This window comes from Saccopteryx bilineata, chromosome 3, assembly GCF_036850765.1.
Source record: "Saccopteryx bilineata isolate mSacBil1 chromosome 3, mSacBil1_pri_phased_curated, whole genome shotgun sequence".
NCBI lineage: Eukaryota > Metazoa > Chordata > Mammalia > Chiroptera > Emballonuridae > Saccopteryx > Saccopteryx bilineata.
This window is the reverse complement of record NC_089492.1, coordinates 158,761,221-158,776,210: the sequence shown is the minus strand read 5'-3', so window position 1 is coordinate 158,776,210 and position 14,990 is coordinate 158,761,221. Positions and strand designations below refer to the sequence as shown.

Here is a 14,990-nt window from a genome sequence, read left to right as displayed (position 1 = left end):
ACACAGAAATAAATGACTCTCATATACCTATCACTGGTTTTAATACTTTTAACATTTTTCCACGTGCTTAAAATATCACTTTTTCTTTAAAGAAACAAGACATTGCAGATATAACTTGAGGCCTATGTTATTATCTCTTCCTTCTCCTTCTTTCCCAGATGTAGTCCAGTTTTATAGTTTATAGACTTTCTATGTATGTTTTTTATATATGTGTGTATCTATTAATAGATTATTATTTTATGTTATAAAATTTTACTTGTGTTATAAACACGTGGCATTATTCTAAGGTATTGTTTTTGCCAATTTATACCTTAATCTAAAAAGATTTCTATTATTCCTAAATAGTACTTGGGGTCTTCAGACATTTTTTTTTCCAATCATGTAAAGTGAAGTCTTTTCATATAAATTTACATTTTCCTAAATACTAATAAAGTTGAGCATCTTGTCACATGTTTATCAGCACATTAGATTTATTCTTCCAAGGCTCCTCTATTTTTTGGCTCAGTCTTTCCCTTGTGTCATTCTTACTAGATTTATAAGTGTTGGCATAAATAAACTATTGTATATCATGCAATTAATATAAGGATGGCCCATGTCAAAGCATAACTGAGCCCATCATTCACATTTTGTGTTCAACAGCTATAGAAGGTTGACTTATCTCTTAGAAATATATATATTAATCAATTTCACCTCCTCTTCTTTTATTGTGAGATACAACTCACATGGGGCACGCTGAAGCCAAGGCAACACTCCTGCCTGTGCCTGGCCCTTGCACTCTTTACTACTTCAGATCTCAGCAATGTAAATTTATGTTAGAGTGTTCCTTAGGTGAGAAAATAGAAAGCAAATGCCCTACTGTCACTATTTTCTCCCTTCAAGTGATATCATGCCCCCTCAGGCATTTTAACTTGGCCCACCAAATTTCTAGTGGCACAATCTCTGCTTTTCTGTTTCCCAAAGGACTTGTTGCAACGTCCGCTGCATCTCTTTCCATCAAGCCTTGTCTGTCATCATTCTGTCTTCCTCATTTACTCATTCATTATTTTATTTGTTCATTCTCACACAAATATTTGTTGAAAATCTAATATGTGTCAGGCACCAGCTTAGTAAGAAAAATGTAAAAATGAGAACCCGGATACTTCCTGTGGTTTCCCAGGATTTAGCATTCTGTCAGGCAAACAGAGAAGGAACAGGTTATCACAATTCAATGTGATGGATGGAGAAAAAGTGAAGCACATGGCAGACCCACCAGACCCAAACCCAAGTATATACTGAATCTGAGTGCGAACTGAAGGATGCGAACAAATGAATCTAATAAATGTGGGAAAGTGGAATTCCAAGCAGAGGGAGCAGTGTTGTTAATGTCCAGGAGATGAGAGAGAGTACAGTGCAATCCAGAAAGAATAAGGTCAGATGAGGGTGAGTGTTTGGAAACAGGAGTGACATCACACTGTCCCAGTAAGTTCAGAATTTATCTGAAGGACCATAGGGAGACATTGAGCATTCTAAGCAGGAGAGTGTCATAAATAGATTTGTGTATTTAAGATAGATTACTGGCTACTGTGTAAGAAATGGATTTTGGAGCAAGTTTGAGATGAAAAGAATTAGAAAGCTGCTGTGGTCAAGCAGGCAGTTGAATCAAGAATGTTTGAATTTTCTGACCTAGATATGTTGGCAAATTGTGGCACCATTTAATGAGACTGAAAAGGCTGGGGGGAAAAAAAAGAAGTTTGAAGGAGTAGTTAAGTACAGGGTGGGGCAAAAGCAGGATTACAGTTGTTCATATGGAAAATACTATAATAATTAATAAATAACAATGCAAGAATAAATTCTGTGTTTTGCATACTCATAACTATATACCTACTTTTGCCACACACCTGTTTGACCTGAAAGGAATTCTCATCATCTCAATCATGATAGCAAGTAGGTATTGGGATAAACCGGCCTGGAAATGTTGGGTTTGGAGATGTGAATGTGAGGGTGGCCCACATACTATGTAAAGCAAAAGGCCTGAATGAGACAGCCTAGGCAGTCTAGAAAGAAGAGTGTCTAGAACTGAGGCCTAGCATTTCAACACTTGGAGAAATCGGAAGGGGAGAATTTCCAAAAGAGAAGGAAGAGCTTAAGGAAACAAAGGAAAACTGCCCTGGGACACAGTGACAGTTTAAAAGATCTAAAGAAATACAGAGTGATGTAGCACTTCAGTTAGTGAGGCCTGAGAACTGACCATTGGGTCTGGGAAGGCAGAGGTCATTATTTACCTCAGTAAGTGGGTATCAGGAGAAGGATAGGGAAGAGAGCAGTCGAGGGAGTGGAATAGATGATGTGAGACAAAAATCGTTTCAAGGACCAAGGCCTTTTGTAAGGAAGAAGCCTGGAGAGTGAATTGCACTATCCAGGGAGAGTAGAGAGAAAGACCCAGGAGAGAATTGAGTGAGAGAAAACCAATATTCACAAGAGGCATAGAGCGGAACCCACCAGCACACAGAGAAGTGAGCACAGAGGTGAGAGGTGAGCAGGAGAGTACAGAAATATAGAACCAAAAGAGGAAAGAGTTCCAGAGAGGGTGTGATTGATGCTGTTGAGAAGTAAAGCAGGTGAAAAGCTCCGTTGTGCCCAATGGACTTAAGTGCATCGAGGTTACTGGTGACTTTAGCCAAAGCCATTTCAGTGGAGTGATCGGGGCAGAAATCAGATTTCATGGGAGGTGAGGAAATAGAGGTAATAAGCACAAATCACCCTTTCAAGAATCTGGCTGAGAATGAGTGAGATAGGGATGTGAGGTGGAGGGTTTTGTTCTTTTTTAAAGATATAGAGACTGAGCATGGATAAATGCTAATGGGAAGAAGGAGAGAAGGAAGGAAAGAGAGAGAGTGTTAAAGATACAGATATAGACGTGTAATTGAGAAAAGGGGGTTCCTACAAAGTAAGAGAAGACATCCAATGCAACGGTGATTAATTCCTTTATCAGGAGATGGAAAATCTTCAAGAAGCACGTTTGAAAGTTTGTGGCAGGGAGTTAAAAAATATATGATTACTGAAGGGCTAGACTCATCCTGATTTTGAAACAAACCATGAATTTAAGAATGGAGGGGATAAACTGTAATGAGGCCGACTTGTGCATTTTCTCAGGTGGGTTCTCCTTTGTGTTGGATTTCACAGCCAGATGGCACCAACAGTGACCTTGTAGAAGAAGATGGGGATAGGGGCTCAGCTCTGCAATGGTGAAAGAGCTGGTGTGGAATAAAAGGCACTGGAGCAGATAAGGATTTATTACAAACTGAGGATTTACTAGTATCTGCAACCTGATGCCACGGTCACTTTTTTTTTTTTTTTTTTTTTTAATTTTTTATTTATTCATTTTAGAGAAGAGAGGGAGAGACAGAGAGGAGAGAGAGAGAGACAGACAGACAGACAGACAGATAGGGGGGAGGAGCAGGAAGCATCAACTCCCATATGTGCCTTGACCAGGCAAGCCCAGGGTTTCGAACCGGCGACCTCAGCATTTCCAGGTCGACGCTTTATCTACTGCGCCACCACAGGTCAGGCCCACGGTCACTTTTGAAAGCTTGCTTTACATGTGGAAACCTGAGTATCTAGCCTTATGGAATATGAATAAAATTTGAAGAAGCAGCTCCAAATTGTTTAGATTTCAGTGTGACCATGCATGCTCATCTTCAGCAAGCAAGCTTTCAGATTTCCCCACGCAAATAGTGACTTTTATTTTCACCTTTTAGTGAAAGACACTACTCTCAAACCAGATATTTTGGAACCTGTCAAGGATACCCTGGAAGTAGAACTTGGTAAGGTGGGCTGAATTATCTCCTTTGAATTTCATTGTGCTTCTGGGAGCCAGTCTAGTCTACATGTGACATAAGGAAAAGAGACTTGAATTCAAGTCAAATAGGGTGTGAATCTTGACTCAGCCACTGACTAGTGGTGTGACCATATGCAATCTCTTAATCTTCCTAAACCTCAGTTTTTAAACCTGTAAATAAACAAAATAAAATTGACCTCACAAAGTTACATTGAGAAACATAGCATAAAATATGTCAGGTAGTTGGTACGTTGACATGATTTTAGATTCTTTCTTATTGTTCTCAGGGACAGGTGATTATATATATTAGGTCGATTGGGCTTACTTAAATTGATAAATTTAACCCATTTAATAACTTGAGTAACATTAACCTTTAAAAATATGTTATCTTCTCTGGTCTTTAAGATAATTACAGGAGTATGCTGTAACCTCTGCTCAATTAATCTGTTTTCCAAAGTAGTGTCTTCTTTTGGGCAAAACAGCAAAGAGATTTTCCTATGGTCCCCTTTCATTTTGTCAACCTTGATAACATTTACATATTACAAACAGCCAAATAAGAGCTTTTCTATTTAAAATCAAGTGCTGGTTGCTTCAATAAAATGTATTCTTTTAAATGTGAAAATGAGAGAAATGTGAAAATAGATGTTATGGTCAAAGGCCGCTAGGTGGCAGTATCAGTATATACTGATTATAGGAATAGCAATGTGGGCAACGACACAAGAATGGAAGGAGGAAAAAGAAAAAAGTAATTAATTAAAAAAAAAAACAACAACAAAGTTTCGCTGGCAAGGTGGCTCAATGGATAAAGCATCCACCTGGTTGCAGGTTTAACCTTCGGTCAGGACACATACAAGAAGCAATCAATGAGTGCACAACTAATTGAAACAACTGAGTAAAACAGGTTGATGCATCTCTATGTCTCCCTTCCCCATCCCATCTCTTCCTCTCTCTCTTTCTCTCAAATCAATAGAATAAAAATTTTAAACTATTTAAAAAAAATAGCAAAGTTACATAAGGCATCAATGAATTTTAAAGTATTATTAGGAGAAAAACATTAAGGTGCAAAGATGAGTTTTCAAATGGACTCCCTGTTTCATGGCTAAGATATTAAGTGTGAGGCAGAGCATATCTGGAAACTCCTTAAGAGAAAATGGGGGCTGTGCCCAATTGGCTCAGTGGATAGAGCGTCAACCTGGCATGTGGATGTTCCAGGTTCAATCTCCAGTCAAGGAACACAAGAGAAGCCACCATCTGCTTTTCTCCTCCTCCCTCTCCCCTTCTCCCTTTCTTTCTCTCTTCTCCTCCTGCAGCCAGTGGACTTATTGTTTGAATCTTGGCCCTGGGTGCTGAGGATAGCTTGTTTGATTGAACATTGGCTCCAGACGGGGGTTTCGGGTTGGTCCTGGTTGGGGTGCATGCAAGAGAGGGAGTTCATCTCTCTATCTCCCCTCCTCTCTCTAATAAATAAATAAATAAATAAATAAATAAATAAATAAATAATAAAAGCTAAAAGAAAAAGAAAATGGGGGGAAAGTGTGATGAAATGCATGCACACCAGTAGTATTTTGTCTGAGAAGAACTACATGATACAGTAAGCTCATGATTTTTTTATTTAATATGCAAATATTGGTTCATAAAGTGTTCTTTATTGTCTCACTTTGTATTTCAACATCAGTGTTGGAAGACTGAGTTAGTTACTGAAACTTCCCATTTTCCTGGTACACTTTCTCAAACTACATTTGAAACCTCGGTGCTATGATGATACCAATCTTCAGTTTAAAAACATATAGTCACATGTTTGAGATCTAAGTATCTCCCATTAGAGACTAACAGATCCAGTTTCATTTGTTCTGAATGCGAGGCAGGTAAACATTTGGTTATTTCTAGCACACCTATTTTACCTGCAAACCTGTTGCTCCAGAGAACAGTCTTTTCAGGTGGAGTCTTTCTTCTGCATAGGACAAAGCATTCTCACTGGCTTCCTTCCTGTTTTCTGTGGTCCCTTCATTTTCAGGAAAACCTTTGAATCTTTACTGTACAGCACGATTTGGCTTTGAAAAGGACTTTAAATCTGTGATAAGGTGGTACAGCAAAGATTCTGACCAGGAATTGGAAATCTCAACAAGTGAGAGAAGAAGGTAAGAAATAAATTCTGTGTAAACTACAATAAATGCTTCCACCTTTGGAAACCCAATGTACACATAGAGGTGAACACACACCCATACACAAGTTGATGCTGTAGCCATGACCACCAACTAGTGGTGAAAATAAAAGTACAGAAGTACATGTTAATTTTAAACATGGCAATCAAATGCATTTTCTAACAAGTAAAATATTTAAGTTGCTTTAAAGCTCAATTTGTAGCAGTGCTTTAAACATCAGGCTGACAAGGAGACAGGCACACTTCCCAGGCTGCTTGAATAGAAGCAGCATGTCCAACAAATGGTGAAGAATGCTGCCCCTACCCCACTCCCCATTTTCCCCAGTGCCATCCATTCAGAGTATCCAGATCTTCAGAGTCATTAATGGCCCAGGAAGTATGAAATGAGAAAATGGTACAAGAATAAGGAACCAGACCAAAACTTATGTGAAGTGAGGGGTAGTTGAAGTAATGCAGCCTGGGAAGGGGACTGAGTCGGGGTTCTGTCTCGAAGTGCTTGAGAGCTATTATGTCTTTTAACAACCTTAACTTAGTTTGTTGCTCTCAAGAGCACAGAACCCAGATATGTATCCAGAATTTACTGAGCAGTTTGGCTCAATAAAATGGAGAACCCTAGCCATTCAGATCTATCTAACTCTTCACAAAGCTGGACTCTGCTCCCTTGACAATTTAAACTTGAATCCAATGTATCAGGCATGTCACTAAGAGATATAGTTTCTCATCTTCTTAAGCTCTGTTCCAAAGTAATAGTCTATGGATTAAGCACTTTTCTCATTTTAAAATATTTCAGTAAGAAAATATAATATCATTATGAAAATATTCAACACTACAAAAAATAAGAACAGATTTTGGAATTGGTAATAGAATTTAGCAAGAACTTCTTAAAAAATAACCAACTATGACAGAGATGGTATGTTCTAACTTCACGTGTCCTTGGGCTTGAAGCTCTGTTTTCTACCTATTAGCAACGAGACCTCTGTGAGTTTCCTTCTTGCCATCTATAATCTACTTGGCAAGGACTCTGTAAGTAGCAGATACAGTACAGGTGATATGCTTATTACAGTCTCTGGTAGGTAAGAAGTGTTCTGTGAAAAAGAATAAATATTATAGGCTCTAAGCAATACAGCCTAAAAAACATCATTCACATCAACAATAGTCCTTAACAAAATGACAGGCTAGATATTAGAGAATCCAAATTGTGAATAAACGCCAAGACTCCCACTTCCTGGATGGAACAGAATGGTACATGGCCAAGAATCAGGTTGCCACATCCTGCCTGGTAGTGTGAAATGAGACTCACCTTCCGTGCCTGGTCTTCATTTCTGGCCAAGTTAGAATAATCATACCATTACCTTGTGGGGTTCCTGGATGGTATAACATGGAGGAGACTTGATCCCCTTGATTTTGTGCTGAGAATATGTCCTGATGCATAGTAAGTCCTTCATAGAAATTAGTCACTTTTAATATTATTGTTAGAATCTGTTCTCAGAGGGAATTCCTTAAGTAAGAAAGGTCAGTTGAAGCCCACCAATAGATTATATCTTAGTGTAAATGCTTAAAATGATGCTTAGCAGATTCAATAATATTTTAAAATGAGCCCTCCCTAACCATAGGTCACTGTTCTGGCATTTCTTGCTGTGTGATCCCACAGCTCTTTAGAAAGCCGACTGTTGGCTGTGTATATGAGTTACATACACTGCAAGTGAGAGTCAGTTTATTTAATGAATTATGATATTTTTTTCTCCTTTCCTAGTGTTAAAACCACCTTCAAGGACGAAATCATTGAGTGTGTTGTCTGCTTGAAAGAGGTTACTCAAAGTGATTTTCACAAGACGTTCATTTGCTTTGCCCAGAACTCCATTGGGAACACTACACAGTCTATCCGGCTGAGGAAAAAGAAAAAAGGTGAGCATGGAACATTACTGTAGAATGCCCACAGCTGTTTCCATCTAAGGGGGAGGAATTCTCCTAAGTAATAGTCATAATGGGGATAACAACCATTATGTTTAACAATGTTCTGTGCACTTTGCTATAAGAACTCAGTTAATACTTTGACCAAGGCCACACAGCTAGTGAGTTTTATATCAGTGATCCAGAGGTGGTCCTCCTTTGTGTGTGTGTGTGTGTGTGTGTGTGACAGGGACAGAGAGAGACAGAGAGAGGGGCAGACAGGAAGGAAGAGAGATGAGAAGCATCAATTCTTCGTTGTGACAGCTTAGTTGTTCATTAATTGCTTTCTCATATGTGCCTTGACTGTGGGCCTTCAGCACACCAAGTAACCCCTTGCTCAAGCCAGTGACCTTGGGCTCAAGCTGGTGAGCCTTGCTCAAACCAGGTGAGCCCACGCTCAAGCTGGAGACCTCGGGGTCTAGAACCTGGGCCCTCCAGGTCCCAGTCTGATGCTCTATCCACTGTGCCACTGCCTGGTTAGGCCAGAGGTGGTCCTCTTAATCAAAATTTTGTATATTGGGGCTGTGTCAGAAAAGCCTATCATTCACTCATTCATTTTACAAAGTCCTAGGCATGCTCTATGCAATAGGTTTTCTGCTAGGACCTATGTCCTTTTCCTATTTTCCTTTCCTGGCTTCTGAGTCCAGAGAACATTGATGGTCAGATATTGGAGAGTAGAAGAATGAAAAAGTAATTTTTCTCAGTATCCAAAAAGATATGTGTCTATCACAAATTATGACATTTTAAAGCAAGAGTGGATTTTTCTTAGTAGGAAATAGCTTTTAATTTTTTTAAAAAGATGCTCAGAGATGAAGTTGATATCATTCATTCATTCATTCATTCATTCAATTACATGATTCTAGAACAGCAGACTGTGAATGCCCATGACTCAAATGAGACCAGATATTTGCCTGATTCCTAGTTGATGCTTTGTAAAGATCTGTCTTGTCTGTTAGGTGCTATGGAGGGTATAAAGTGAGCCTGAAATATCTCATGGCCTCAGAAAGTTTAGACTTCAGTAGGGACAATAACACAGAAAATATTTTACAATATTCAATGAAAAGAATGCAAAAGTGTTGTGTGGAAGTGTATGGGGAAAATAAAAATGGCTATGAACAGTTTCCAGGCCACCCTGATCCAGAGCTGCATCTTCCTCCAAGCTTTTTCCAGTTCATTTTATAGTTTCTTCAGGACGTGACTTAAGGCATTTCCATATTCAAGAGAGATGCTTCAATAGCAGTGATATTGATACAATAATAGGGTCAGAAAAGGCTCTGGTGGGCCGACAGCACTGGTTTGAATGTGGTATTGCCCCGGGAATATGCCCTGCACTTGCTCAATGCTGCATGCTTTCCCCAGTGGTATTCCTGTACATCTTACTCGGCACCGTCATGACTTTGGTGGGCGTTCTGATGGCAGGCGTGCTCCTTTTCACGTACTGGATCGAACTAGTGCTGCTGTGTCGAACCTACCAGGACAAGGATGAGACTGTTGGGGGTAAGGTGACTCCAACTTGTGTCTGACTCTCCCTCTCAGAACTGATTTAGACAGAGGAGCTCTAGAAATGGATTATCCCGAAAGATGAAGTCATGCTCCTCAGGCTTTGAGACTTCCTCCATGTCTGATGTTGCACACCTAGGACAGCTGGAGCAGGTAGGGAGTCTTTTTTCATCCCAGTTTCAGGAATGTTGGACTTGAAAATAATAATCTCACTGCTCACCAACATAAAACAATATGGTAAATGACTTAACACCTCACTGCCTTAGTTTCCCCTTCCATAAAATAGCATTGTAACCACAATTTCAATCATAATGAATGCTGTGAAAATCCAGCATCTAGCATATAGTGACTACAAAGTGCTTTATTCTGGTCATGTGTATTGGTTTCTATGTGTGTGTGTGTGTGTGTGTGTGTGTGTGTGTGTGTGTGTGTCAGAGAAAGAGAGAGACAGAGCAAGGGACAGATAGGGATAGACAGACAGGAAGGGAAAGAGATGAGAAGCATCCATTCTTCATTGTGGCACCTTAGTTGTTCATTGATTACTTTCTCATATGTGCCTTGACTGGGGAGCTACAGCAGACTGAGTGACCCCACTCAAGTCAATGACCCTGGGCTTAAGCTGCTGAATCTTGCTCAAACCAGATGAGACTGTGCTCAAGCTGGAGGCCTCGGGGTTTCAACCTGGGTCCTCCACATCCCAGGCCGACACTCTATTTACTGCGCCACTGCCTGGTCAGACCGTATTGATTTCTTGAATTGTCACTTGTCACAGCAACCCTACAAGCCAGAAAGTCACATGCTCCAAATTGAACTGCTTGGTAATGTTAGAGCTTGGGACTTGGACTCAGGCAGTTTGGCATATAGCCCCCATTAACAATTACCTCACTCAGCCTCATCTGGGAAATGAGGGGCTTGAAGTTGGTGGAAATATCCTAAAAAATGTGATATTCTTTAAGATGCAAGTACTATACTATTAATTAAGTGTCTGGTTCAATTTTCCATGAGATAGGATAATAGCATTTATTAATGTTTGCTTCTTCAGAATAGAAGAGCTGCTTCTGTGTTTTTCTCATTCTGGAGTCCCCTGAGGTTAAAATGGTTGCAGTTTTAACAAATAATTCTGTTGCTCAGAAGGAGTGGAAGCCCTTCTGCTGGGCTCTGGGCCACTCCCTCACCGACAGGGAGCCTCCACACCGTGCTTTCTCACACCAGGACTCACTGAGAGCTGTCAGATCTCTGGAAGACACATGGCAAGAAAGGCACCAGTCTCACCTTTTTTAGACCAATTATTGAGAGTATGATCTAGTAATCCTTAAGCTACAAGTGTTTTTGAGATACCTTTGTTTAAGTTAGCTTTCTTGAATTAAGCCAATTATCTAATCAATGTCTTAATTGTTTCCCTAGACAACTTCATATTTCTTTTACTAACATATAATTTACTATAGGATTTTAGAGCTTGTACAGAAAGAAGGTCAGTGAACTCTGAAACATTCCAGTGAGCCCCTTCCTTCTCCTTTCATAGACAGGATGCGAATGTGATGGGGCGGGGCCTGCTTTTCAAGCACGATGATTCAGTGCCCTCTCTGGCCAATCCAAACTCTTCCAGCAAAACAACTGTTTCCTTTGATGTCAATGATAAACACACAAAAGTTCAGAGAGAAATAGAATATCAGAGTTTTGAAAGGCTTAACAGATTATCTAATACTTCCACTCACTACTTTTATTGCCAAAGAAATGTAATCTTTTCTGATTAGAAACATCTCAGTTTGCTGGACTTTCCTATGAATATGGAAGGAATTGAGGCCATTGTGGTGTGTTATATATTTAAACCACACAGCACTTATCTGCTGGCCACACCCATGGGCATCCTCTTCTCTACCTGGGTAATGAGTAGCTTCATAGAGGAGCCTCCTGAGCCTTTGTTCCTTGATAAACACCTCTCTTGACTTGTAGGTGGAAGTGCAGTCTTCCAGTTTATCTTCGTTTTCTATTTCTGGCACTTCCATCCACTAAGGCCTCTTAGGAACACATGGAACACATGTACTTCTAAATTGCATCAGCAAGTGATGCTGTTATTATTTTATAGCTATTTACCAGGCTGTGTGCAAAGTGCTGGAACAGGAGCCAGCAGTGTCCAGTTCAAGCCCATGCGTTAACTCTAGAGATTTTCTAGATTTTTCTACCACTTTAAGTGAGTTCTTTAGTACATCCCAGTAATCAATGTGTATTTGTAATCATTTAGTCAACAAGCATGTGATACCTGAAAATATCCTGAAACTTGTTTCCTAAACATGGAGCCCCATTTGAAAAGGAAGGAAAAGGATATTGATCTTGTGCCTGCTCTGAGCTAGACACCAGAGTTTTGTTTGTTTGTTTGGTTGGTTGGTTGTTTTTTATTCAGTGAGAGGAGGAGAGGCAGAGAGACAGACTCCTGCATATGTCCTGACCAGGATCCACTCAGCAAGGCCCTTGTAGGAGTATGCTCTGTCCATCTGGGGCATTGTTCCGTTGCTCAGTAACTAATCTATTTTAGTGCCTGAGGCAAGGCAATGGAGCCATCCTCAGCTCCAGGGCCAACTTGCTTAAATGAGTCATGGCTGTGGGAAGGGGAGAGAGAGAAAGAGAGACAGTAAGAGATAAAGAGATAAAGGTCATTTCTCCTGTGTGCCCTGATCAGGAATTGAACCCGGGACTTCCACTCTACCACTTTACCAGGACAACACTCTACCACTGAACAAACCAGCCAGGGCTTACCAGGGTTTTCATATACATCATCTCTTGCAACCCTGAGAACAGCCTGCTGGGGAGTCATCATTGTCTCACTTTACACAGAGGATTCAAGTGGAGGTATAGGTGCCATCAGTTTTCCAGTGTGCAGAGTGAGCGCTGGGTTTCAGCAGTGCTTTGTGCACTGGATATTATGGTTGGATGGAGCAGACTCCTCTTTGATGTGTAACTAATAAGACAGCAACACTGCAGATGCAGAGAGAGCTTCGAAGAACTCCCAAGTGCTTGTGATTGAATCACAGCAGCCCCAGCTGTTTGCTCTGACCTTGATGAAAATACAAGCATGCTTCAGAAATGAGACTCAAATATGGCAGACAATGAATGCCACTCAGCACTTTGATTTTGAAATGGGTTCAGTGGCTTTTTTAAAAAATATTAATTCTTACCCATTTATCATGTGTTTCAAGCATATGTAGGTATACTACAACAGGAAAAAAAATCTGTAAATGACTTACATTTTTTTTTATCATCCATCTTCTTCAGATAAAAAGGAATTTGATGCTTTTGTCTCCTATGCAAAATGGAGCTCTTTTGAGAGTGAGGCCAATCCATCTGTGAGTGAGGAAAACCTTGCCCTAAATCTATTCCCAGAAGTTTTGGAAAACAAATATGGATACACCTTGTGTTTGGCTGAAAGAGATGTGACCCCAGGAGGAGGTAGGTCTGGTAAGCAAGATAAAATACAGAGCAAAAGGGACAGTTAAATGCAAGAGCTCTCTAAGTCTTCCTGTCATGCTTTGTGTTGGAATACACCTTTTCTGGAAGGTTCATGAATTTAAAACCATTTAAGTAACAATGCAGGAAAACACGTGTTGCAGAGACATGTTTCATCATCTAAAACCATCTATCTTTAGAAGAAAAAATAATATTAGGCCATGGGTAGCCTTCTGGAACAAAGATGTCTCTCCTGGCTTCTCAGCAGGAAGTCATCTGTCATTCCAAATGGGTGTTCCCTCTGCTTTCTGCTCTGGCAACCCCAAACCTCAGCTCTGGATCAAGCAGCCTCTTTGAGCATGGACCCTGTTGAGGCCTTGCATCAGATATGCAGACTTCATCTTGTCCTGCTGACTCCTCTACCTTACAGACCCTATCAAGGAACCTGGAACATTTCATGGCCCTCTCTTATCCCAGCTCACCTTGTTCCAACTAGCTTTGCTTTTAGAAGAATTGATAATTTGAGGAGACAGAACACAGGGGGGAGAACTTTAAAATTGAGAGTCACTACACATGTCTTCAACTGTTGATAGAGTCGATGCAGCAAATTTAGGATAGTCAACCATTTCCCTTTCCTCCTTACATAAGAGTGCTCATTGCAAGAAACTGTCTGGATAGATCTGGGAAAATCAGGGTTATTGTGACACAAGGTGTGACAATAACAGTTGCAATTAATTGAATTCTTTATTTCCAGTGTATGCAGAAGACATTGTGAGCATTATTAGGAAAAGCAGAAGAGGAATATTCATCTTAAGCTCCAACTATGTCAATGGACCCAGTGTCTTTGAACTACAAGCAGCAGTGAATCTCGCATTAGATGACCAAACACTGAAACTTATTTTAATTAAGTTCTCTTCCTTCCAAGAGCCAGAGTCTCTACCTCATCTTGTGAGAAAAGCTCTCCGGGTTTTGCCCACAGTCACTTGGAGAGGCTTGAAATCAGTGCCTCCTAATTCCAGGTTCTGGACTCAAATGCGCTACCTCATGCCTATAAAAAGGATTCACATGGAACCATCTCAGAACTATCACAAGAATTTTCTCACTGGAAAGACTCAGTAAGAAAGAAACCACTGGGAAGAGCACCACCCTAAGGCATGGGGACATGGGCCCTGAAACACCTCCTTCCCTGTCCTGGCAGGTAGAGATGTTGGTGGCCAGAACACATAATGTGGATCAGGCTGACCTGAAATGGAAGGTGTGCTGCCAGCCCTGAGCAAGGGGCACAGGCACCGGAATGACACTGAAGCTTGTATAGGGCTTTTGATTTTCTGGACTGGACAGAGGGAGAGCAAATTCTCCAGACAGTCGCATACATTTGGCACATACTTCCTGCAGATTTTCTTAGTGGTCAAAAGAATCAGCAAATGCATCCACTTTTACTTTATGGTTATGGACTATAAGGCCTACTATGTAATATACATGTCAATTTATATATATATTTACTATATATAGTAAAATATTTTATTAGCAACAAGTGATTTAAACTTTACCAAAAGTTTCTCTATAGAGAAGACACTTCTTACTCCACATTTACCCATTAGCTCTAGAGCACAGAAAGCAAGTAGGAAAGGCAGAGACCAGGGAACAGGGAGCAGAGAAGACCACAATTGGTCTTTGTTTTGTGTGTGTGTGTGTGTGTGTGTGTGTGTGTGTGTGGTGTGTGACAGAGACAAAGTCAGAGAGAGGGATAGATAGGAACAGACAGATGGGAAGGAGAGAAGTGAGAAGCATCAATTCTTTGTTGCAGCACCTTAGTTGTTCATTGATTGCTTTCTTATATGTGCCTTGACTGGTCACAGCAGAGTAAGTGACCTCTTAATCAAGCCAGTGTGACCTTGGGCTCAAGCTAGTGAGCCTTGCTCAAACCAGATGAGCCCGTGCTCATGTCAGCGACCTTGGGGTTTTGAACCTGGGTCCTCCACGTTCCAGTCTGATGTTCTTTTCATGGTGTCACTGCCTGGTTAGGCCACAATTTATCATTACTATGTCTTGCTGGGGAGTGTCCCATCTGGGTAGAAGAATTGGAAGGAGTAGCCCCTTCCACTGGGCTAATGCAGTCTT

At 40.6% G+C, this 14,990-nt stretch overlaps 1 protein-coding gene across 1 annotated transcript in view; it reads left to right on the top strand.

The window, feature by feature from the left end:
- The window catches only part of IL18RAP (interleukin 18 receptor accessory protein), a 30,034-nt gene extending 15,726 nt beyond the window's left edge, over positions 1-14,308 (top strand). Inside the window, exons 6-11 of the mRNA XM_066264866.1 lie at positions 3,738-3,803; positions 5,832-5,955; positions 7,732-7,883; positions 9,288-9,425; positions 12,699-12,872; positions 13,624-14,308. Coding sequence (XP_066120963.1) covers positions 3,738-3,803; positions 5,832-5,955; positions 7,732-7,883; positions 9,288-9,425; positions 12,699-12,872; positions 13,624-13,988 — 1,019 coding nt within the window. The 3' untranslated portion in view covers positions 13,989-14,308. The remainder of the gene's footprint in view (positions 1-3,737; positions 3,804-5,831; positions 5,956-7,731; positions 7,884-9,287; positions 9,426-12,698; positions 12,873-13,623) is intronic.
- Positions 14,309-14,990: the final 682 nt, after the last annotated feature.